This window comes from Balaenoptera borealis (genome assembly GCF_965194805.1).
Source record: "Balaenoptera borealis genome assembly, chromosome: 8".
In the NCBI taxonomy this organism is placed as follows: domain Eukaryota; kingdom Metazoa; phylum Chordata; class Mammalia; order Artiodactyla; family Balaenopteridae; genus Balaenoptera; species Balaenoptera borealis.
The window spans coordinates 95,318,081-95,343,788 of record NC_138865.1 but is presented as its reverse complement, the minus strand read 5'-3'; the positions used below and the strand labels follow the sequence as shown (position 1 = coordinate 95,343,788).

At 38.0% G+C, this 25,708-nt stretch overlaps 1 protein-coding gene across 6 annotated transcripts in view; it reads right to left on the bottom strand.

The window, feature by feature from the left end:
* SLC44A1 (solute carrier family 44 member 1) overlaps positions 1-25,708 on the bottom strand; it is a 210,013-nt gene that overhangs the window by 37,971 nt on the left and 146,334 nt on the right. For 2 of the 6 annotated variants that reach the window (XM_082403969.1, XM_082403970.1), the window contains exons 14-15: positions 24,342-24,578; positions 22,461-22,541 (exon numbers count right to left, since the gene is read on the bottom strand). In XM_082403969.1, coding sequence (XP_082260095.1) covers positions 22,461-22,541; positions 24,342-24,578 — 318 coding nt within the window. Of the gene's footprint in view, positions 1-8,476; positions 8,582-13,899; positions 14,071-17,122; positions 19,510-19,538; positions 22,542-24,341; positions 24,579-25,708 lie in introns of those variants that run through there. The other 4 variants (XR_014247878.1, XR_014247879.1, XM_082403968.1 and 1 more) reach the window with 4 other exon arrangements.

Here is a 25,708-nt window from a genome sequence, read left to right as displayed (position 1 = left end):
TTTTAAATCACCATGATATGGTTACCCCGGGGGATTTGAGGGAGAGCGCTTTTTTAGAAACTATAATGAAAATTGCATATCCCACTGTAGTTTTTCAGGCTACAGCTGAAAAACACCATCTGTTCAGTGACCAAAACTTACTATGCCAGAGTTCACCTATTTTTAACTTTCTGACCATCAGAAAAGTTTTTGTTCTAGAAAGGACTTTAAAGGTCATTAACTCCGACCTTTCAGTCCACACTCAATACTGCTTTATAACATCGCAGCTGCAGAAGTGCCCTACAGCCTCTGCATGCATTCTATTCCTCTGTGGGTCAAGAGGATCACTGCCTCCCTGGAGCTCAGCCCATCTTGGGACTGTTCCAGTTTTTAGCACTTTCTACCTCACATCCTGTCTGATAAGCAGGAAAAGCCAGTTTTGTTGTTTTCACCAGAAAGGCTTTCCCCTCCTAGAATGGAGCAGGGTGCCTGGATTAGGATGGCATCTCGGCTGCATTGATGAGAAACCTGATCCAGTGCCTTAAACAAGGCAGGGCTTAATTCTTCTCATGTAACAGGAAGCCCAGAAGACAACTCAAGTGAGAGAAGCCATGGCCTTCTTGGCCACGACTCTGTCACATGGCCACCTCAAACTTCAAGGAAGTATGGGACGGTGGGTATTTTAGCTGGTGACCGGAACAATATCTGGGTTATATCCACGAGGAAGAAGGCTGGGACAGATTTTGGGGAGGGCGATTAGCAGTCACTGCCACAGCCTGAGAGTAATATCAGGTGACTAATATGCTAACTGACTGATGAAATCTGTCTTTCTAACCATTAGAACCCTTTAGGGGCTTAGGACAGGATTATAGAAACTCTTTTCTTTTTCTGTAACATCCCTTCAGATATTTGCACACTGTGATCATTTCTTTTCCTTTTCCCCATCTCAAGATGTCTCTTTTCCAAGTGATGTCTTTTCCAGGCTTGTCTCTGAAAACACTCCCATTTGTTTATATTCCAGGTGCGGCCTGACCTATAAAAAGTAATGCAGAGTCATCTCCTTCCTCCTGCTGTACACCATACTATTATTAACAGAGCCTAAAATCCCCTGAATGGAAACAGCCCGCTGTCAATTCATACAGAGCACGCCTTGAACTCAGATGCCTGCGGGGAAGGGGTAGGGCCAAGGGGGGCACACATCACTGAGTATTTACCTTGTGACAGGCACCCCACCATCTCCTTTATAAGGCATCCATTCAGAAGACCCCCCCAGGCCATATCAACCTCATTTAGCCATTGCAAGCCTGCTTTTATGGACCCAAGGAAGCACTTTACATTATCACTGCTAACCTCCATCCTCCATGCTATCAGATTTAGTCCATTGCTCCTGAGCTCGGATTATTACCCAATGGACTATATATCTAGCATTTTTAGCTCTAAGTCACCATAAAATATGATGTATCTTTGGTATTAGTTAGGATTGTGTTCAGCTGTAATGAAAAAAAAAGCCCCAAATAATAGCTGCTAACGTAAGACAGAAATTAATTCAAAAGTCTGGAAGTTGTTAGCCAAGTTGACATGATATGCCGAAGTGTCAGGGATGCAGGCACCTTCTGTCTTGTTGTTCCATCATGCATGTCTTCCAGTGTCAAGGTCACCTTGTTGTCCAGAATGGCTGCTGAACCTCTAGCCACCACATCTGAATTCCAGCTGGCAGGGAAAAGGAAATTGAGGAAGGAGTAATGGCCCTTCCCTTTAAAGATATTTCCTGATAGTTACATGTCATTTCCACTTACGTGCCACTGGCCAGAACTGAGTCACATGGTCACAATTTAGCTGTAAGGGGGAGCTGGGAAATGCAGTCTTTGTTCAGGATGGCTACATATCCATTTAAAAACCAGGTGACTGCTGTCATCAAAGATTAAGTAAAAAGATATGGGGAGACAACCTGTAGTCTTGGCCACTCCTTCCATTCTTCATCCACGTCAGTGGTAAAAACATTAAACTATCCAAGACGAAGGCAAAAAACACCAACGATAATAGGAGATAGTACTGATTGAGCATTTACTATGTGCCAGCCACTGCCCTATGCATTTTACGTGTAATAATGTAGTTAATCATCACAAAAACATTCTTAAGTTGGGCACTATTATATTATAATTTCCCTGAACTGAAACAGCCTGCTGTTAATTCATACAGAGCGTGCCTTGAATTCAGATGCTTGTGGGGAAGTTGGGCACTATTATATTATTAATAATAATAATTATGTAGTATAATTATGTATAATTATACTATATTACACGTAGGTGGGAAAACAAAGGCCTAGAGAGTCTGAAGCCCAAGGTCATATAGTTCATAAGGGATACAAGTGGGCTTGAATTGGAGCTCATGTTCCTAATTAATCACTATAATGCATTGCCTTTGGGCAATGTGAGAGATGTAAACTTCTGTCTTATTTTGGCAACTGTTGTTTTGGGATTTTTTTCTTTACTCACATCTGGAGTTGGCCTCCTCTACAGGAACCTCCCTTGGGTTGAAATTAATTAGCAAGACTTGGGCTTGGTCCTTCAATTAATGACTATTTCACCAGTATACCTGCTCAGGTCTGCTTAGCTCCTAAGAGTCTTGTCCTTTGTAATTTGGATAAACAGGATCAGCTCCCAGAACCAGGCTTACGCTGAAGAAAAATGAGAGATATGACCTAAAAGACAGGAGAGCAAGTGTGGCAGCCCAGCAAACACATCATGGCAGTATGGAGGGCTGTATATAGGAGAGTTCAAGGGCTTTGGGTTGTTTATCTTTGCTGTTGAGTGTTAGAGTTCTTTATATATTCTGGATACTAGACCCTTATCAGATCTATGATTCACAAATATTTTCTCCCATTCTGTGGGGTGCCTTCTCATACTTTAAAAAATAGTATCCTTTGAAGCAAAAATTTTTTAATTTTGATGAAGTCCAATTTTCTTTTGTTGCTTGTGTTTTGGTGTCATACCCGTGAAGCTATTGCCAAATCCAAGGTCATGAAGATTCACCTCTATGTTTTCTTCTAAGAGGTTTATAGTTTTAGCTCTTGTATTTAGCTCTTTGATCCATTTTTAGTTAATTTTTGTATATGATGTGAGGTAGGGGTCCAACCTCTTTTTTTGCATGTAGTTATCAAATTGTACAAGCATCATTTATTGAAAAGACTATCCTTTCCTCGTTGAATAGTCTTGGCAATCTTGTTGAAAAATCTGTTGACAACAGACACGCACTTTTATTTCTGTCCTTTTAATTCTTTCTATTCTAATATTGATTTCTATATCTACCTGTAGGTCATTACCCCATTGTTTTGATTGCCATAACTTTTTAGTAAGTTTCGAGTTCAGGAAATGGTAGCTCTCCAATTTTTTCTTCTTTTTCACAATTGTTTTGGCTATATGGGCTTCCTTGCAATTCCATATGAATTTTTGAATCACCATTTCCATTTCTACAAAAAAAAAAGACGATTAGGATTTTGAAAGTGATTGCACTGAATCTGTAGATCACTTTGGGTAGTATTACCATTCTAACAATATTTGCTCTTCCAATCCATGAATGTGTGTCTTCTCATTTACTTACGTCTTTGCTCATTTCTTTCAATGGTATTTTGTAGCTTTCAATGTAAAGGTCTTGTACCTCCTCGGTTAAATTTATTTCTTGGTACTTTATTCTTTTTGATGCCCTTGTGAATGGAATTGTTTTCTTCATTTCCTTTTTGGATTGTTCATTGCTAGTGCATAGAAATAAAACTGATTTTTCCGTGTGGATCTTGTATCCCACAACAATGCTTAAATCGTTTATTAAGTCTACTTGTGTGTGTCTGTATGAATTGTTTATGATTTTCTACCTATAAGGTAATGTCATCTGAGGAGAGAGATTTTATTTCTTTCTGATTTGGATGTCTTTCATTTCTTTTTCTTACCTAATTACCCTGGCTAGAACTCTCAGTACAATACTGAATAGCAATGGCAAGAGAGGCATGCTTGTCTTGTTATTGATCTTGGGGGAAAAGCTTTCAGTCTTTCACTATTGAGTACGATGTTAGCTGTGAGTGTTTGGTAAACACGCTTTATCAGGTTAAGTTTCCCCCACTGCTGTCACAGTGATTTTTTTCCTCCTAAAATGCAAATATCATAAAGCACTCCCTTGCTAAAAGTCCTGCAGTGAGTCCCGATTTTCTTCAGCATGAAATCAAGTCCCTCAGTATGGCCCAAAGACACTTCAAGAGTGTCTGATACCCGCTGACTTCTCCAGTTTCCTGTCCCCACACCCTAGAGTCACAGACACATCATTTCCCCACACATGCTGTTCCCTCCGCTGGGAACACTACCTCCCTTTCCCAAAAGGCTTCTTTGCCACAGCCCTGTGTCCCTGCCCCTCCCCACTTCAGGCAGTCTCTGTGTTACTCCTGAGTTACCGCTCAGAGCAGCTGGTACACTAGAATGCAATCATCTGCTTACCCCTTTGCCTTCCTAAACAGACCATGAGGTTTTGGAAGGCAAAGACTAGGTCTCTCATTTCTGTATCCTTAGTGAATATAAGACTTCATAAATGTCTTTGGAATAAAGACTACTTTTCTGTTTTATTTATATTTACGAACATGTCCTTTAAGTCCTAACAGAAGTGGATCTACATAAGGATGAGGTAACAAATTCAGTTAAAGAATCAGGAAGTTATATGCTTGGACTTTACCAACTCAGCTCCCCAAGCCCCGTTTGAGAGCCATACGCAGATTATTTTTGTTTTCACAGTAACTTGAAGAATGCATATACCTTCTTCCATCAAAGGATAACATTCTATATAAATCTTAGTGTTCTTTCTCTTTAGGTTGCTAGGACACTCAAAGTATTTAATGCTTCATTGTTCTGTAACTATATTAGTCCTAGAGTCTAGCATATTTGTTTCTTCCTGTTTATGTCTTTGCTTTTCTATTTTTATTTTAATAATCTTACTGTACATAAGCCTTTTTGGAAAAAAGTGGAGCATAAATATGTAAATATATATGCTAAAAATACATTGTATGTATTTCTTGTTAGCAGAGAAACACACAGATTGTTAAGGTGACAATGCAGAAGAGCAGAGTTAGAGCCATTGAGAAAGAGTTTGTCTGCAGTTACTTTAGCTGTACAAGCCATTGTTAGGTTGGGGTCTCTTAAATGAAAACCAGAAATTAGGTAGATTTCCTTCATGAGGGAGTGGAAAAAAATTTTGTTGGCACAGAGAAATATTTTCAGGCCCTCAAACTCTTCTCCAAATGGCTCCTTCTTATCGTTACAGAGATTTTGCATCAGACGGCACTGAGAAGAAAAGGTAAACATTTCCAGTATTCAGTGAATTAGAGACTCAGAGCCTGGAAGAACTTGGCCATCTGGAGCAAGTCCCTATCTTTAAATGAAATGGCATACCCCACACTGAGCGTACACCTCCACGATTCCTTTTCCCTTCCCCCCAGATCTAATTAGTCACCAGGTCTGTAAATTTCCCACTGGGATCTTCCCCTTCCCCCTTCCCCCTCTGTCCCAAGTCTCCCACAGGCTCTAGGTCTGAATGAACGCGCAAAACTCCCATATCCTCTCCAGGGTCACCTCTTGCTGCCCATCCACGCATTCTTGGCTCTGGATTTTCTAAACGACTGAGGTGTCCTCGTGTCGCTATATGATGGCCTGCGCTATTCCTCTGGGAAGAATCTTCTCCCTTCCTCCCTCCTGCCCTCTCATCATCTGGCTCATTCCCACTCATCCTTCAGGACACAGCTCAGACAGCTTCTCCTAATAACCCAGCACCTCCCTATGTGCTCCTGAAGCACCTTCACTGCTGTCTGTCTCCCTCATTAGGCTGTGAGCTACTTCAGATCAGGGAGTGAAGTTACCAGAGTCCCCAGAATATAAATCCTACTGACCAGAGCAGGTCTCAGGAAATGATTGTTGATCGGACGTGGACATGCTTAGCACACTGCTGTAGACACAGTGAACGCGCACGAAACGGGCCTCACTCATAACAGTTTCCAGAGTATGAGACGTGGACCTCACCAACTTCCACCAGCTTGATGTTTCCCCCTCTCCCACCTCAATTCTTCTACATTTATTAAGTCCTTCCCACTCTTTCCTCTGTCCAATTAAAAAAAAAAATTCCTTATTCCATTTGGATTTGACTTAGATTTGTTTTCAAACTGAAAGCCAATTGTCCTAAACACTGTTTATTAAATGAATTCTTTCCTTTCTTATTCATTTTGAGGTGTAGCCTTAGCTCTTATTAAATTCTTATAAATAATAGAATTTGTTTTGGGGAAATTCTCTTCTACCCTATTGGCCTATTATCACTCGGGTTTAGTTGCTGTCATCTTATTATACGTACCTGGATATTTGCTTTTTAACTTAACTATATTTTTTCATGTTAAAAAACTATAGAGCTTACTTCAAAAAAAAAAAGAATACAGGAATATTTTAAACATACAGATAAGCAAAGAAAAAATTAAATTACTCTAATGCCATGTCCCAGAGATAACGATAATTATCATTTTGATGTAACAAGAGTGGTAGCTGACTTCCACTTAACCATCTTGCCAGATTAACTGACACCTCTAGTCCTCGGTAGAATGTGCTGGCTGATGTCCATAGCAGGCTGAATGGTCCAGGAGGGCGGCCTGTGCACTGTTCTCAGCATCAGCGGACTGTGCTTAGCAAGAGTCAGCTGTGTTTATTCCAACATGTTATGCCAGGTGCAGTGGTTATTCAAATGGTATGATTATTTAAATGTTATGTATATTGATAAAAACAATGAGTATGAAGAGAGTAATTTCTAAGAAAAGTAAGTTGAATGCTTTGGAAAGACTCTATAAAGATAAGATACTAAAAATATTACTCAAATTATGTGTACATGAGAATTATAAACATTGGAAAGAAATAAAAATCTAGGAGTCTATACTCAGCTTGCTTCATTATTTAGCTTCTCTAAATTCTTGATCCATTTTAAAGAAACCAGTATTTCACATTTTTACATTTTTTGGTGGTTACATTATTGGTATGTTTAATGCTGCCAAAAAAAAAAAAAAAGACAACAGACAACTTCAGAGGACTCAAAGAGTCATAAGTAGAACTAATAACTATGCCAAAGTTTGGCCAATGATTATTTACTTGTTGTAGTTTTAAAAAACATTTCATTTATAAAGATTCTCCTCCTTAACCAAATTTTTCAATTAACCGATCAGCTACCAGTGCCCACAGACTTGGTTAAGAGAGCATGTATTATACCTTCAGTCATTTAAAAATGTATAAAAATATTGATTTTTACATAAATGAGATCATGCTATAAATACTGCTTTATCCCCTTTTTCACTGACTATACTGTAGACATTATTTCAAGTCATTAAAGATTACAACATTTTTAATGCCCGCCCAGCCCCTCCTGCTGAAGTCCTATTTAATGTTTCCTTTTATTAGGCATTTAAAACTATGTACCAAAAATAAACAACCCAATCTAAAAATGGGCAGAAGACCTAAATAGACATTTCTCCAAAGAAGATATACAGATTGCCAACAAACACATGAAAGGATGCTCCACATCATTAATCATTAGAGAAATGCAAATCAAAACTACAATGAGATATCACCTCACACCAGTCAGAATGGTCATCATCAAAAAATCTATAAACAATAAATGCTGGAGAGGGTGTGGAGAAAAGAGAACCCTCTTGCACTGTTGGTGGGAATGTAAATTGATACAGCCACTATGGAGAACAGTATGGAGGTTCCTTAAAAAACTAAAAATAGAACTACCATATGACCCAGCAATCCCACTACTGCCCATATACCCTGAGAAAACCATAATTCAAAAAGAGTCATGTACCAAAATGTTCATTGCAGCTCTATTTACAATAGCCAGGACATGGAAGCAACCTAAGTGTCCATTATCAGATGAATGGATAAAGAAGATGTGGCACATATATACAATGGAATATTACTCAGGCATTAAAAAGGAACGAAATTGAGTTATTTGTAGTAAGGTGGATGGACCTAGAGCCTGTCACACAGAGTGAAGTCAGAAAGAGAAAAACAAATACCGTATGCTAACACATATATATGGAATCTAAAAAAAAAAAAGGTCATGAAGAACCTAGGGGCAGGATGGGAATAAAGACGCAGACCTACTAGAGAATGGACTTTAGGACATGAAGAGGGGGAAGGGTAAGCTGGGACAAAGTGAGAGAGTGGCATGGACATATATACACTACCAAGTGTAAAATAGATAGCTAGTGGGAAGCAGCCACATAGCACAGGGAGATCAGCTCAGTGCTTTGTGACCACCTAGAGGGGTGGGATAGGGAGGGTGGGAGGGAGGGAGACGCAAGAGGGAAGAGATATGGGGATATATGTATATGTATAGCTGATTCACTTTGTTATAAAGCAGAAACTAACACACCATTGTAAAGCAATTATACTCCAATAAAGATGTTAAAAAAATAAATAAAACTATGTACCTTTCTTGATTTCCTCTTCGTGGGACTGACAGAAAACTTGGAGTTTAGTTTTATGTGCAGCCGTCTTATACAGTTAATCTCCTTTTCTCAATTTTCACATGCCTGCTTTAAAAAAAAATTTTTTTTTTAATTTTTGTGTTAAAATTGTTTCTTGTTTTAAGTTGGGAGAATCCCTTCTGGCAAAGAGAATAGACCAAACACAAACCCTTAATATCCTGTCTCCAAGTGTGAGGTTATAGTATGAGTTTGGTTGACTGAAAGCCCTTTTGTTTTGCCTTGAAGGCAATTCCTTACTGTCGCCTCTCTGGTCTGACATAACTGGCCAGGGAGCTTATAACTACCTAGAGAACTCTAAGACTTCTATTGAAATTGCTGATAAGCCCAGGAAGTGGTCTAATAGCGTAGCTTTGCTTTTTCTGGACTCCAGTATGTAACCTAGGTATATCTTCTAAAATTATTTTTCTCAGGATTTGGACAGTAAAGGAGGCACAATATCAAATTAAAGGCACAAAGTATTCCTTACCTTCACTGCTACTTGCAACAACTGAAAAAAATTAACAATAATGTGAAGAGGCCTGGCCTTGTGGGTTAGTTCCACAACACCTGGTCAAAAATAGGAGGCCAGAGGGCCTCATTAGGATGCTGGCTTCTTTCTGAAACTTTCGACACCTCTAGGAGCTTTGAGCACCATCTGAAGCTGAAATTTCAATCACAACTTATATATTATCCTAAAGCGCACAAGCAGTATGCCTCTTAAAAGAGACCCTCTGGATTTTTCTTTACTGTCTAAAATTTGAGATTGAATACAGATTATACTTTTCATAGCCAAACAGAAAAAGAATATCTGGGTACCTTTTAGGAGATGTGAGGCTTTTCACAGGCTCTTTAATCACTAGGTGGTCTACGGAACAAGAAATTGTGTACATTTGCATCAGGACCACACCTCCAAAAAGAATTAACAGTCCAGATTGGTTAATATTCTTTAGTATCTCAAACACCTGTAGTGTCTGAGGACTCCTCACAAATGTTCTCTAACAACTTCTTTTGGCAAGCAAGTTATAGATAAATAACTAGGGGTATGATCTGGGCATTACTCACATTTGCTAATGAAAAGCAGTCTGTACAGCAGCCTCTCAAGAAAAATCCAAAATTAAAAAACAAATTGGGAGAGATTTATTGGTATTGCAAAAGGTCTTCCACTTAAGAACACCCCTTTCTTAGTCCCCAATATCATTTAAAATAGGATTAGTTTTAAACAAGCTTGATTTTTCCAAACTTCTCAAGCTTGCTGAAAAATCAACAAGCTTGATTTTTCCATAATTTACTGCCTACATTATGGCACACCACAGTTCCACCAGCTCACCAACTTAGCACAGATCCAGGCTTCAATTTATGTGCAGGGCACTGTACCAAGCACGAGTGATTTCCATGGTAAACGTTATCTAACAGGCTTTTCCTCTCTGCCTGATGATTGAATTCAGTTGCAGCCTTAGCATTCACGGAGTGACTCAGACTCCAGCTAGGAAGCCTGGCTGGGCAGTGGATGAACTTTGTACTTCGGAAATTAGGTTTTATTTAGTACATTTATGTTTCATACTTCAGGGATCCTAGAACATGCTGAGAGATGCTGGAAAGAAACAGCTGGCCAATTCCAGGGCACCCTTGCAGCATATTGACCTAATCTGAAAACAAGGTGTTGCCCACAATCACTTTCTATTGCAGCACAGCAGAATACGCCACCCCCAAATATGACTGCAGGAGTTCAGGACATGCCACCTCAAAAAAATGCCGCTTTGTTGTATTACTGCGAGCTGAAGGCACTTGAAAACCAGCAAATGTGGGTGAGGTATTCTCTGAACTCTCCTTATCTCCCTGGACAGATTCTCCAAAAAGAACTCAAATGTCATAAATCCCCTTCTCAGGAGTTTCATCAACCAGGGGAGATTGACTCTTATCACAGGAGAAGAGCCTAGAAGTCGACACCACACCCAGACACACTTTGCCATAAGCTATCATGCCGCCCAGCTATTCCTCTAAGGGTCCATTCATCTTTCCTAAAAATCATTTACTCTCCCCTAAGAGGCCTACATCCTCTCTCCCCTTTCCCTATTAAGATGGTATTTAAATCTGAATTCTAAGCCACTTAGAGGAGTTACTCATTTTTCCTGGGTATCTCACATGTATACCTGAGGTATACATGTTAATAAACTTCTGTGTGTTTTTCCCTTGTTGATGTGTCTTCTATTACAGAGTCTCAGCTAAGAACTCAGAAGGGTAGGGGGGACAATTATTTTCCCTCCCCTACACTATTCATCACCACCCTGGGCATGGGAAAGTGCTACGACACAGTAGACAATGACATTCTTTCCTATAAAATTTTATTTATCACATAAAAAAATTCTATACATTTGTTAGACTAAAATACAGTTTTCGTTATAATTCTGGAAACTGAGTCAGTACACAGAAAACTTAGCATTAGATCAGTACTTTTTTTTCTAGTTCATATTTCTGCACAAGGAAAACATTTCAAAGCTCCATTTCATATAGGCTCATTGTACTCTGAAGCCAGATGGAATTCCATCCAATTCAGAGCTCTTGGAAGTTAATTTCCCAGCAAGATTTGATAACTCCAGAAAGTTAATTGCTTAATATACATATTTTTAAAGTCCTCTGAGAGCACAACACTCTGTAAAGTCTGCACTGTGTCAATGACAGTCACAAATACTACAGGGCTATGACCATGTCTGCGGGGCATGTTCAAGCACCTACATGTTTGTTTCCCCACCTGAATACAGTGTAGTGACACTGTAATAAAGAAATAATAATAAGGAAAAAGCTCAAGATAATGCTAAGGTAAAAGATCCCAAACCAGGGAATTCATGGAAGGCTTAACCATGATCCTATAGTTTGTAATGGACAAAGACCGGACATGATACAAAAATTCATTTTGACACTGTGAAATAGGATGCAAATAGTAAAACAAAGCAAAACCAAAAAGACAAAAAAGGCCTCAGATTGAGAAATATGTGGCACCACAACATACTTCTCATGCTGGATTTCACAGCAGTGAGATGTCGAAACACATTGATGGGCATTTTCTGTTCAAATCACCCCATACACTGGATGGGATCTGACTGGATGGGATGTTAGGCTCAGAGCCTGAGAGACAAAGAGCAGGTCCCTCTGCAATGACTGATCTTTCAGACTTGGCTGCTTTATTCTAGGAGCCTATTCTAAACTCAGGAGTTCAGGAAGGCTGTGGCAGAAAGTACTTAAAGTTGGACCTTAGGTCTTCAAAAGATATGCTTTTGTCTTTGGTTGTTTTCCCAGAGCCCCTGTCATTTTGTTAGGTGCCCTCTACACTTTTCTCCCCACTCCTGTGTTAGTTGTAACAAATCAGATCAGCTAACAACCTCCTGAATTTATTTCACTGGGTACCACATCTATTAGAAGTGCATTCAATGGTCAAGAATATTCTGAGACAGTGTAACTGAAACTTCATTATGGAGCTCCCAGTACCCTTTTATAGGATGGACAAAATCAAGAGAACCTCAACAGCAACATAATCTAGTAGCACTAAGGCAATATAGTAGAAGAAAGGTAACATCCCCCCCGTGATGTCTTTGAAAATCAAAACTAGCCAAAACAAGAGGGCCAAAAAGTTCTGGGAGAACACTGCTAGAACCCAGAGGAAGGGGAAAATTTACTCAGTAGTCTCTGTCTCCAATCATCAGTCCCAAAGCTGTCCTAGTATTGTTTCATTCCTATGAATCACCTCATACAATTTTTGAAAAGAATCCTGTCTTAATGATCCATGTGGTAAATGAAGGAAGTGCTCACACTTTCTAGTGGCAGGTAGAATGGTCTGCAGGATGCTGGTAGGACGTTCACTCCAGTCCTGTGTCCATTCATTCCTCAAGTCTTTTCTTTTTTGTTGTTTTTTTTTTTTTTTCTTTTTGGCCGCACTGTGCAGCATGTGGGATCTTAGTTTCCTGACCAGGGATCGAACCCACACGTCCCCTGCATTGGAAGCGCGGAATCTTAACCACTGGACCACCACGGAAGTCCCTCAAGTCTTCTTTTCAGTGCTTACTTTACTCACATAGAATGGTTTAACACATTATTCCTCAAAAAATAACTGGGGCTTCCCTGGTGGTGCAGTGGTTGAGAGTCTGCCTGCCAATGCAGGGGACACGGGTTCGAGCCCTGGTCTGGGAAGATCCCACATGCCACGGAGCAAATGGGCCCGTGAGCCACAACTACTGAGCCTGCGCGTCTGGAGCCTGTGCTCCGCAACAAGAGGCTGCGACAGTGAGTGGCCCGTGCACCGCAGTGAAGAGTGGCCCCCGCTCGCCGCAACTAGAGAAAGCCCTCGCACAGAAACGAAGACCCAACACACCCAAAAAAAAAAAAATAATAAATAAATAAATAAAGTTACATCTGTTAAAAAAAAAACAAAAAACTAACTCAAACTAATTTCCTAGCTGATGGGATGGGTGGATCAGATTCCTATGTGAAAGTCAAGACATTTCCTTTAGGTCATACACTTCTATGACAAAAAGACATTATCAAATATAGATACTTACACCGGACTTGGGCCCTTTTCCACCCAATATGGGAACTTCCACCTGTGGTCTCTCCCTTTGCTACTGTGGAAGGTTCAATAGAGTTCTTCTGGGGTTGGGGGGTGGGGAGGAGAGCTGACTTTTCTATTTTCTTCACCAGTCAATTAAGACATTTCCACTGCTTTCTTCAGCTTGAAAATGTAGGTAATAGTTTGATGTCTGACTACAGGTCATGACCGCCTGGAATCAAATCTTAAAAAACTTCAAATTCCTTTAAGGATGTCTGCCTGCTTTTTCAAGGGCCCAGAGGACCCTCCATATAGTTGCAGCAAGCTTACCTAATAGTAAGGTGTAAATGTGAAGAAACCCACATGCTCCCTAAAGAAAGAAGGTGATGTGGATGGGGGGGGAGTGGAGGCACAGTCCCATGGGCAGTGGTCCAAGGCTGCTCTAGTGGTGACCGGAAAACAGGAGGAAAGCCTCACTGATTTACGAAGGAGAAAAAAATAACTTTTGAATTTGTCCCCCCAGCATCTGCTCCTCCAACTTTCCACTAAAAGTTTTTTGTCAGCTATGGACTACGGTAAATTTGCTAATTTATCACCATCTTCAAATGTTCTTGGTCATGTTGACAGAGGTATATTTTTAGACAGTGATCTAACTGAAAACACTATGCTACAGATGTCATAGCTGAGTGACAATAATAAAGAATCTAGTGTTTTGGTAGATGGATAATTACAGGGATTCCCTATTCACTTCTTCTTGGATTTTCTTGTCCATTGCAACTAATTTGGTACCTTGCCAAAAATTCATCGTAGGACACATACAACCTCACACCTCCAAGGAGAGAAATCTTACTGTCTTGAAGATTCAGTGTTGACGTCCTGTTTTTCATTCAGATTAGTGTGGTTTTGATTTTCAAAGCTGGTACTAGAAGTTTTCAAGTTATAAAAAGGATTCCAGACAACAAGGTCCTACTGTATAGCACTATATTCACTATAGTGAATATAGAGCACTATATTCAGTATCCTATGATAAACCAAAATGGAAAAGAATATTTAAAAAAAGTATATATATATAACTGAATCACTTTACTGTACAGCAGAAATTAACACAACATTGTAAATCAACTATACTTCAATTAAAAAAAAACGATTCCAGGTCTGAAATTGGTAAGTACCATCTTAAAAGTATCTTCAGTGGAGGCCTAATCACTACTTTATTTCAAAACACATTATCAAACCAACTTTAGAGCAGCCTCTGACTTGTGTTCCTTAGGCCCTGAGGGGCTGGGGGCTGGGTGGAGACTGGCAGTCTGAGGGTCCCGAAATTCTATTAGTATTTTAAATGTTCCTAAGTAGGCTATGTGACTTTGAGAGAAAGGTAGTTCATTGCTTTCATAAGCTTCTCAAAGGGGCCCTTGGTCCCCTCAAAAGATTAAGAACCTGCTTTTGAATATCAAATACTAAATTCGGGTCTTAGAAAATAAAAGTGAAAGATTTCTGAAACATTTGGAAATTACAACGTTTTCATGTTCAGCTAGATCTTGCCTAGACCATGAGTAACCTGAAAGCCTTACTATTCTGAATTCCCTGGTCTAGAATGTTTATTCCTCAGGAAATCATTTATATTGTAAAACTGAGTATCAAAACTGAAGAAAATAGCCTAATATTTGGGTCTCTAACAATTGCATATCTTTTCCACAAATTTACTAATGAATTCCTTTAAAAAATATCCAACCTAAATCCTGCTCATTTAATTTAGAAAAGTGATAGCTGTTCATGTGATACTGAAATGGAAGCATCATTTGTCTTTTTTTTACACATATAAAAATCAAGGAGATGGGGTGGAAGAAAAGGTACTATAATATTTCCATAGAAAAGAAAGGTTTTCCACAGAAATTCTCAAGTTTAAAAACACTGCACTGAAGTTTTTTGTAAGAAAGATATCTTCAAAGATTTAAATTTTGGATTAAAAATTTCCTCTTAAATTAAAACTTGGAGAATAAGAATTTGACTCAAATTTATGAAATGTGAATGGGGGAAAGTGTGCTATTTAAAATTTTTCGGTGTGTACAACATGTTTAGCTTTTTATTTTGTTTTCTAAGTTTGCTAGCTTTATATTTTCTCTTGGCACATTCAAGCACCCTGCTTTTTCACAATGTGGGCTATGTGTCATTAAAAAGATGAGCTTATTCTGAAAGTAGCCACTGTATATGAAGAGTGCCTACTTTTCAAATGGGCTAACATGTATTCCTTAGTACACAAAGATACATGAATATGCATTTAAAGCAAAAGGCATTCTGCACTGTGATTATATAATACACAAAGCTCTGCTTTATGCATTTACTTATGAACCCACAATTTTCCAATATATATTCACAGACCACATCTTAAAAACTCTAGGCAAGCCATTATAGTGCACTTTTATCTGTCAGATGGAATATATGAAAAGAATACAGAGATTAACTGTGGCAAGTGCATTGATAAGCCTCCAGACTCTGAGGATTTTGATTTTGTTTTTTTAAGTAGCGGTAAAAATGCAGTAGAGAACTTACTGAAAAGGTGAAAACTTTTAAAGACCTTTCTGAAGGAAACTTCTCAGAGGCTGTGTTAAAGGCTATTGGAAACTCCAAAAATTCAAGTGAGGTTGCTGATGAAAAATAAGATAAAATGTTCAGGTCACCATAATTGGCAGCTCTGGTTTTAGAACTGACCCCAGAATTCTACTTTGAAGGCCAGGAGCCCTCTTGAAATGGCCTTTATTAGCTATTAGTGGTGCTTGGTGGAAATGGTCGGGGTCTTGAGGGCACTAACATGGCCTCACAAATATTTGGTGCCTGTAGTTTCCGCAGCTATTTTAAGGGAGAGGGTGGAGCAGAGGAGCATTACTCCGGTTTCAAGGGGCTCAGGACCACTATAAAAGGGGTCATCTCCTCACCACCCCCTACTGGGGTGAAATCCTGAAACTGCCCTGGGAAGATAAGGGAGCCCTTGGCAGATACCGAGGTCAGTGGTATTGGGAACTGGCAGCTTAACGCACTTGGCTGAAAAAAAAAAGACAAAATTAGAGTAAGGGAGCATCTCTACAAAGGAAAAACTTATTTCCAGCTTAATTTTTAAATAGACTCAGTGAATGCCCCCTCCTCAACCATTATGCAAAAAGTTTAGGGACCAACACACAGTTAAGCTACTTATATTGCAGTAACATAGGACTTAATTATGCTATAGGATAGGATAAAAGCTTTGATCCTTAAACATTAAACATTGCATTAAATGGTTTAAAGGAAGAGCCTGCTTTGAGCTGTGCTCGTCGGTGCAGAGATTATACAATCTCAGCGCTCTGGCTAAATTCCTAATGTTTACCTAACGTACTGGTAAGCCTCCCACAGAAGATGGGTCTCTTGGATTTATATCGAAATATAACCTTTTCCCTTGCATATCATACACGGCAGAGCTTACTCTTGAGGCAGGAGCCTAGAAAGTCTAAATCAGGCACCAGAACCTTAATTTTCCAATGGCAGCAAACGATCACGATTCTCTTCTCACTGTGATCACCACTGACAACTGCAGATGCTAACTTAACTCTGGAAGTAGGCGTCCTGAACACAATTTTGAAGATCCACCGCAGACAAAAGACAGAACCCACCACACAGAGTCACTGGTTGATAAAAGTATTCAGGTAACCACATTTCACAGATAATTTTGGTCCTTCATCTATTCTCACTTGGGCAGAGATGGAGGCAGTGAGAGAACAGCAATAAGGCAGCCCAGAGCCAGCTGAAGAACGGCTCACGAGGAATGACAGCGGCAGCAGGTCTATCCGAACATAGCCTCAAAACATTCAAATATCGCTAAAAGCCTCTGTGAGGCTCTCTGAAATGCATCAACGAATGAAGCTCATGAGAGAGTGATAGTCTGTAAGTCAAATATCTCTCTGTGAGTGTCTGTGTAATATATATGCATATCTGCATATATCTACCTATATGGCACACATATTCACTTAGGGGAAACAGCCTGGCAATTAATTTGGAACTCAAATGACATGGTTACACATAGATCATAATTGCTAAACACAATGTTAGTAAAACAAAATTTATTTGTAAAACAGGACCTGTTATATAAAATGGCACACAATCAAGTTATACAAAAATACAAAATTTCTTTCTGATTACAGTTCTAGTTGCAAATGATAATTAGAAAGCATTCCTGTTGGCTTCCAAACAGCTGAGATTGCGAGCATAGAGAACAGGCAGCAGCAGGAGTCCATGGTGCCGGGACGTCCAAGTGAGGAGAAGCTAATTTCCAAATTCAATAATTCCACCAGGTCACTCTGGAGGGACACCTCCTAAGATAAGTAGCTCCTGTAATGAATGTCTTCTGTTCTGATACCCATCTTCCATACTTTTGCCAATCCTAAATTTACTTCCCAATGTTTCTTAATGTCCACAATCTGTGTGGCTAGGAAACTGAAGGTAGTCTGAATTTTCTTACATGATTTGCTCTCTCACCTATTTGGATAATTGTTAGTTACGTAATTATATTTATTCCATTTCAAATGATATAAAAGAGTACAATGATATCGTTTAGTGACATCACATGTTAGAATGTTAACTTCTGGAGAATTAACTGTTTCAAAATAGCTACTCTCACAATATTGTTTTCTGTGATCTTGCCAAGACGTGAGCTCCTGTTTCTTTAAAAAAAAAAAAAAAAATTCTGGACTGTTATTGCAAATATTCTGAAAAATCAGAAATATTACATGAGCTTTGAAAAGAAACCGAGGCATTTAGCAAATTTTAGCCTAGCTAGAGTAAAGAACATGGATACTTAAAAAAAAATACAATTTACCTTTTGCAGAAATTTAAAGGTCCAACCCTTTGAAAGGAAGCACATTAGCAAACAGCTGCTTATTAAGCCCTAGTGACATTAATTGTACACATTTCCATAATACCGGTCTAATTCACTGTCTAATTCTGGTAGGAGGCAATGCTTTCTTTCAAAAGATTCTCCTTCCATGGAAAGATAAAATGCTGAGGCTTTTTTTTTTTTTTTTTTTTTTTTGTACAGAGCCTATATTTAGTGCAATAAGTTTAAAAAATCTGCTCTGAAATATTTACTTTACATTAACAAAAATAGCTTTTTTTAAAAAAATTGTAACAAAAAGGAGTTATCGCATAAACAGATCATGAATTATTCTTAGCAAATTACACTTTTTTTTCTTAAAGCATTCACCATTACAATAAGCAGAACAATGAAATATTAGCCATTCATATCTGGTAAGCTTCAGGAATTAAAAAACCCCCCAAAACCCAAAACCCATCCCCAAACACAAAGAACGTTCAACACTTGAGGATCAAAACATTAACCAATTCTTCAGTTAAACATTGTAGAATTCTGGATACTTAATGTATTGTCAAGGAGAGGAGCACCTGCCAGTATGTTTTCAGATTTTATAGCAAGCATTTGAATAAAATGGCTATTTAGCCCTAAGCCACTGAAGTTCCTCTGAAGCAGAAACCCAAGTACCAGAATTTTCAATGCTTTGTGTTGCATGTTTCTCTCCCTTTTTCATTCCTTCCAGCATTACTTAGTCTGCAAACCTATACACAGAAACTTAAAGGCTAAACTTGCTGGGTACCCCAGCTTCCTTTCAAATCAGGCACACAAATGTGTGGAGGATGCTACTGACGTCAAAATGAAAGAAAGACAAAATATAAGAGAAAAGTTTGCATAAGAAAGATTATCTACCCTTTCCTTTTTTACCTACTCTCTTATAGAAGCATTAGGGTAAACTACAAATACCTGAGGAGTTGGTTACTTTTTAATGTTGGCTGACAAATGCATGAGCTATTACGAAAATTCCCATATTGGATCCACTTGTATGTTTCTAAAAGGAAAACGACATGGCTTCTTTGATTGGGGAAAACTGAATGGAGTAACTCCTTATTTACCTGAAAGCATATGCCTAGTCTCATCCCACTAGGACTTATGCATCAGTAAAATAAGGTCTTGATTTTTATGCACACATCAGGGAAATCACCCCTGAATGAACGTTAGACAGAGAATTCGGTACAATAATTTTACCTAATTTAAATAACTAAAGTTAAAATCTCCTCTAAGTTATTAAAAATGTTAATCAGATATGAATCTTAACATTTCCATTAAGACAATTACAATTGAAAACATTAAATGACGGCAGTTGCCTTGTAAAAGCCACCCGTATGAAAGGAGTACATGTTTGACAAAAATAAGCATAAAAAAGGTATTAAATCCCTGTTCCTGTTCTCTGATTTTGGCTGATTATGTGTGTGTGTGTATATACATATACATATATATACACACATACATATACATATATACACACACCCACACACACAAATACATAGTTATGTGTATATATTGTTTTGGAATGTCAATGGGTTCCATAACGGTCGGCTAGGTTCAAGCAGAACTTGCTCCCGAAGCCTAGAAAACAAAGTCATACAGAGTATAATCTTAGACAATTACCATTAAAAGGAGATCATGAATGATGTTACAGATACACAGATGGTCACAAACAGCAGTAAAGCAAAATGGATTGAGAATCCTTCTCCCCCAAACCTAAATTCCAGGGGCTGGAATTCCTGTGACTGTTGAAAGTCACACTTCCCTCTGGGTCATCTTTGAGATATGCAGAGAATTCATCTCTAGTCTATATTGTTATAGTGTCCAGGTTTTTTCCTCCATTTTCTCTAAGTTTTTCCTGTATGATAGCGAGCAGATGGCCAGATGTCTCTTTCTTAAACCTCTACATCACATTTGGTAAATTTTTCTAAAATAATTTTCAAAGATTTATAGAAAGACCTTACAAACCTTCAAAGTTTCCTTAACTAGTGAGGCTCTCTCAAAAAAAAAAAGTCTAAGAGGAAAACTGGAAGTACTTATGTTTAGTTTAGTGATGTCCTGTCAAAAGTAAAAATTTAAACCTCATTTTTCTGAACATTATTTTATAGACTTAAAAAAAACCCATATTAAACTATCCCATTAAGGAGACAGACAGTGAACTCCAACAGCAGTGTTTCTACAGATGCAGCAAAATAGTTATGACGCTCTGTTAACAGAACTTTCATCTATGGGAATAACATGTGAATTAAACCAAGCAAATACAAATAAGCAATCGTAAATTCTACCAATCCCCAAACTTTAGGATGGAGTTTCTCAGGTACTTCTTTAGGGACACACACAAGATGGTGGTGGTATTACGGGTCAACTCTTACCATGCATACTTCGAAAGAGAGCAGATTTAGAGGTACTGATATGCTTGAAAGATTTAACTATCCTGTGAGCAACAATTCACACATCTCTCATGGGGACTTTCTGAACCACTTAAAACGTCATTCTTAGAGATCAAATGCTACAATGTCCAAAGCACCAGAAAAACAATGCACATAGAAGATGTATTTTGGGAGACGGCAGAGGGCTTTGCCATTAATCTGCAAGCAACGAATAACATAAAATAAAAGTAAAAGTGGAATGAAGATTTTAATGTGGTGTTTGAATTAAGGGACATTAATTTAAAGCTGAAAGTAATATTAGGGGGAAAACATTTCTACATTTTTGGCTTCTGATGAATGCCACATAACCTAGGCAATTCTCCTACTATTAATACCTATGAATCAGGGGTTTAGGTAAGAGAAGGTATATTTGCATTCTGGTCTACCACAATTCAGCTATCTTTCCCTCAAGAATAATACAGAAATACATGCCAATTCATGGTCGAAGTAGCTAGTCCTAAACCTCTAATTATTTCTCCCTTTCTTTAAATGCTTGTTACTGAAGAGTGATTTAATGTACGCTTCAACCACTGGAAAGACAGAAAAGGGGGGAAGGGTGGTTTACATTTTAAGATTTTATATGTCTTTTAAAAGTTTTAGGTTTGAAACCTTATTTTCTGAACAATTAGGACAACCAAGCAGTGGCAAGAAGGAAACCTTCCTCATTTTTCCAGGCTATCTTAGGGTTGGCAGAATTTTCACTGTGGTCCCCCTCAGCCCACATGAAGTAAGAGGGATGCAGAAAGAAAGGGTAGGGAGGCAAGGAACCTGACAGGAGGGATTGGTGATTAGCGCCCCCTCCCTGTTCATCCAGTTCTGTCTGATGCACACTTAAAAATAAGAGTTACATGGCCATTCTACATGCTCTTACTTATGATTAGAGTGATCTGTGCCGTGGGAATATAAACATTGAAGTTTTGACTTTATCATCATCAATGCTATTAAGAGCAACACCAAAACAGGCACTGGATGGGGTTACAGAGAAGAGTTTATATCCAAGCATTCTGTTGAGGCTTTAATGTAGGTTGAATATGCAGTTATTTTGCATGTACATATACCACCCCCCCACCCCTGCAATGAAGCCATTTCCTTTATTCTTACATACTTAAATGGGCTTGTTTTATACTACATATTTCTTAAGTTGGACACCTACAAATCAAACCATTTATTAAAGTATAAAGGAGAAAGAAAAGAGAGTCCTCACCTCTCCTTTTTTTGGACATTATATGCAAATAGAAGGCACATTGTTTTAAAATTAAGTGTTTAAGGATGTAGGCAATTATATAATATTCTGAAATAAACATGCTATTTAAGAATAATACACTTGTAATACAAGCAGTAATTAGACCAATATAGCTAAAGACATCTGTCGTTATGCAGTGGTAAGAGCATATATGGGAAAAGCTACTCAGGATTTTCTTACACTGGTTAACTTTAAGTTGCTTTTATCAAATGAAAGGAGAGTGGTTATATATATCACTGACCAGAGGTAATTTATCTTTCTCACAATTAAGCTGAGGCTGGAGAAGACCAGATTGTCTTATTGAGTGGGAATGTGGGTGTTGATGGAAATAGCCTTGTTTGCTACTGAAAAATAGCTTAAGAAACAAAGAAAGTACAATCCAGGCAACAGAAGAAAAAGTCAGCAAAGGGGAAAAGACAGCAACATAAACAAACCAATATTAAAAGAAGGGGGGAATATGAATTTCAGCAAGTTGAAAGGAATTGCTATCATCACTTCTAAAATAAGTATCAAACTGTCAGTTCAAGTGCACAACCAAATGTTCAGTCCCATGAAAACTAAACACTGACAGTTAAAAAGAAAAAAATGGAAACTGCAAGTTCACCTCAGGGACAAAAATATCCCCTGCCCCACCATGAACACTGTTCCTTTCAGCTTACTTTTACAGAAGGTGGTCTCAGTTGTGACAAGAATTCTGCCATCCAAGTGATGGGTAAACACACAAACAGAAAGAGCAGCACGTCCTGCGTGACACAGATCACAAAAGCTTCTCCGGAAGAAGTGCAGTCAGTGAAGAGAGAGAGAGAGAGGAAGTGAAAGTGAAATTCTTGGAGGGCGGCCACCTCCTCATCTCCACCTACCATCGGTTTCAGCTCTCTGGCATCTGCAACACCTCCCTTACCAGCTTCTTTCATTGCTTTCCTACTGTTTTCCACAAACTCCTGCAAAACAGGGACCAAATTACATAAATTCTTAGGTCCTTTCAGACTTCAGTTGGTAGATGATTTCTAAAGAACATTTACATTTTTGACTCAGTAATGGTAAATGGATGGCCTAAAAACATAGCAATAAGTAATATTTGGTACCACACACAAGAGCAGCTAAATTTGTGGGGATGCAATCTGTTGATATAAAACCTTTTTTCCCACCATTCCTTGTGACAATTTCACTTAGGCTCAAAGAGATGTTAGTTCTATGTGAAAGAGAAAATATCTTTTGTTTTTTAGAAAAGACTATTTTTCCACACTTAGAATATTGTTTTATTTGTTGTGTTACTTTTTCCATATCAAGGTTAAATGGAAAAGCAACAACATTTTACTCTATAAGCCTCCTCTTTAAAATAACCCTAGGAGGTAAAAGAAAGCATTGATACTACTAAGTATAGTATACTGTTTTTACCAAGCCATAAATAAGCTACTTGAAAAAAAAAAAGTCTATCTGGCCTTGAAATTACTCCATAAAGCAGGAAGACAGGGAGTAACAACCAGAACCAGTGGATAGAAGTAGTTAAAATGGGATTATGCCCTGAAGGAAACATTTTTATCCTGTCAAAGTTTATGGAGCACTTCCTCGTTCAATATCTCATCATTCTTATAGAGAAAACTAAAATAATAAAAACTATATTTTTTACTCTGCTTTTCTTCAGCGGCTTAAAAAACAAAAACAAACCTCTCCTCCTAAATGCCTTAATCACAAGAGAGATGCGATGCTTCTATGTCAAATTCCATTATGAAAATAATCAGTTAGGATTATAATTGAGATTATGAAAATGTCCAAAATGTAGCTGGTAATGTTCTTAGTAAAAGAGATAATGAGTACCAAATAGGTCAGTTGAATCACTTGGAATTTTCGAGATTGAAAAAAAAAAAAAGAATCTAGCTTATTTATTAATACATTTATTTTAGATTTAACTGGATAAACCATGTTTCTGGAAGATGGTTTGTTATTTCAAGGTCTAATGTTTAATCTTAAATATTATCCATTCTTGAGATAGGAATATTTTACAGTTTTATTAAAACACATCTTTAATTGGGCAGCATTTGACATTGATACTAGTATTTAAACCATATTAGAATGGTTTCTAAATTTTTTAAAAAATTTAATTGAGGTTCTAATATAGGGAGGCTGCAGAGGCTACGTAACTATAAAGAATCTGAATATAATATCTGTGTAAAGGTTCAGATCTTGACTAATGGAAAACAATACCATCTACCAGTCATGGGTCTGATAACCTGTATTCATTACAAAACTCCTTCAGTTTGGCCTGGCATACTTAGGATAATGAGTTTTAACAGGGCTGACAGCAATAATACTTGGAAAGGTGGTGGATGGAGAAATACAGATAGGCACTACAACCTGGGAAATAAAACTTTTTGTCTTTGAGCTCTGATTCAGGAAAAGGCATTTAGAACACCAGCTGTCCAATGTTCCAGTTCAAGGGCTAAAGAAGTCTATTCAAGTGTATCTAACTGGAGAGATGGAGAGAGCAGTATGGAATAGTGTGAACTCAGGACTATTAATGGGAAACTGCTCTAGCTAGGTAGATTTGAAATGGTCTCGTTCATGCCAAGAGGATCTTCTTCCCTGATTTCCCCAAGACTAACCTCATTCACGGGTGCTGAAGGTTTAATTCTGAATTACTCAGTTTCATATAATGGGAACTAAATACAGAGAATGGTCTACAAAATATTTATATTAGTATTTTTATCCTTAAAGCAGTAGAGGGCATTTGTGGTACTTACCATCAGCACTTTATCCATATAAAATTCTCTGCCTGGGCTCCCATCATTGTATTTTGTATCAATGGCAAAACACAAGAATAATACATCCACTACCATTTCGTAAATGGACAGGAAGCAATGAGCGACTAGGAAAGCAAAGAGGCAGACGATGATCAGAGGCAGCACCCATACTGTGTAATCTTGCTGGTAGTTGAGCAGCATAATCCCAGCCAAACCTGTGCTGCAGACTATCAGCACCTGAAGCAGAGAGAACAAAGATCACATTTAATAACCTCCTGCAGAAAACCATGATTTCTTCATCATTTGCAGACTTTACCATTTATAAATGATGGTTGCATGAGTCCATGCCACCTCACATTAGAAAGCATAGTCCATAAATACCCATATACATGTATATCACATAACATAAATATCATCCTTGTTGACACTAAAAATAATCAAGTTTTCCAAATGTTATGCTTGTTTCCTAAGACTTCACTCATTTAGCATCTGTGGCAATTTTTAAGGTAAATGTATACATATATTAGAAAAGAAATTATACACACCGTTAGCACTCAGAAGAAAATTATTGACATTGCAGGGTATTGCTATGTATTTTTTCTAAGCATTTTTACACATATGAAATAGTATTATATAAACATATCATTAAAAGCTCTTCATTAATATTTATATATCATAAATGTTTCATAAATATGTATTCAGCTACATATTTACATTTTATGGGTGATTTAAAATTTATTTAACCATTCTCCTATACTTGGAGACATATTGTTTTCAGATATAAATAATGCTGCAACGAACATCTCTAAGAGCTTTTTCTTTGTTTCATATTTTATTTCACATAGAATATGTGCTAAATTTAATATGATTTGCCATGAAGTGTTGATTTGGACTATTTGTGGAGAAAGAGGTTGCCAAACACACTCATGCTGTAAAAAGAAAAGAAATAGCCATTTGCTTACTGTCAAGAACCACCTACTCTGATGCTTCAACACTGTACATGCAGCACTTTAAATTTTCTATGTTCCTTTTAATACTTTTTATTTCAGTTTTTCAATAACTCTATGAATGGCTTATGGCAAACATTATCACCCTCATTTTATAGATTGGGAAACATGCTTAGAGGGGCTAGCTGATCTGCCCAAGGCCACAGAGTAGAAATAAAGAGCAGATACCATTCAAAAAATGGTCTTATGATGCCAACACCAGTACTCTTTCCAGGTAAAAATTCAGCAGATACTTGGATACTGATATATCACCGTAACAGATTACACTGAATCCTAGTCACACTCTTCCCCAGCCCTTTACCTGGCCTAGCATCAAGCTTTAAATAACAAAGGAAAAGAGTTCTCTAGAACCACAGCAGC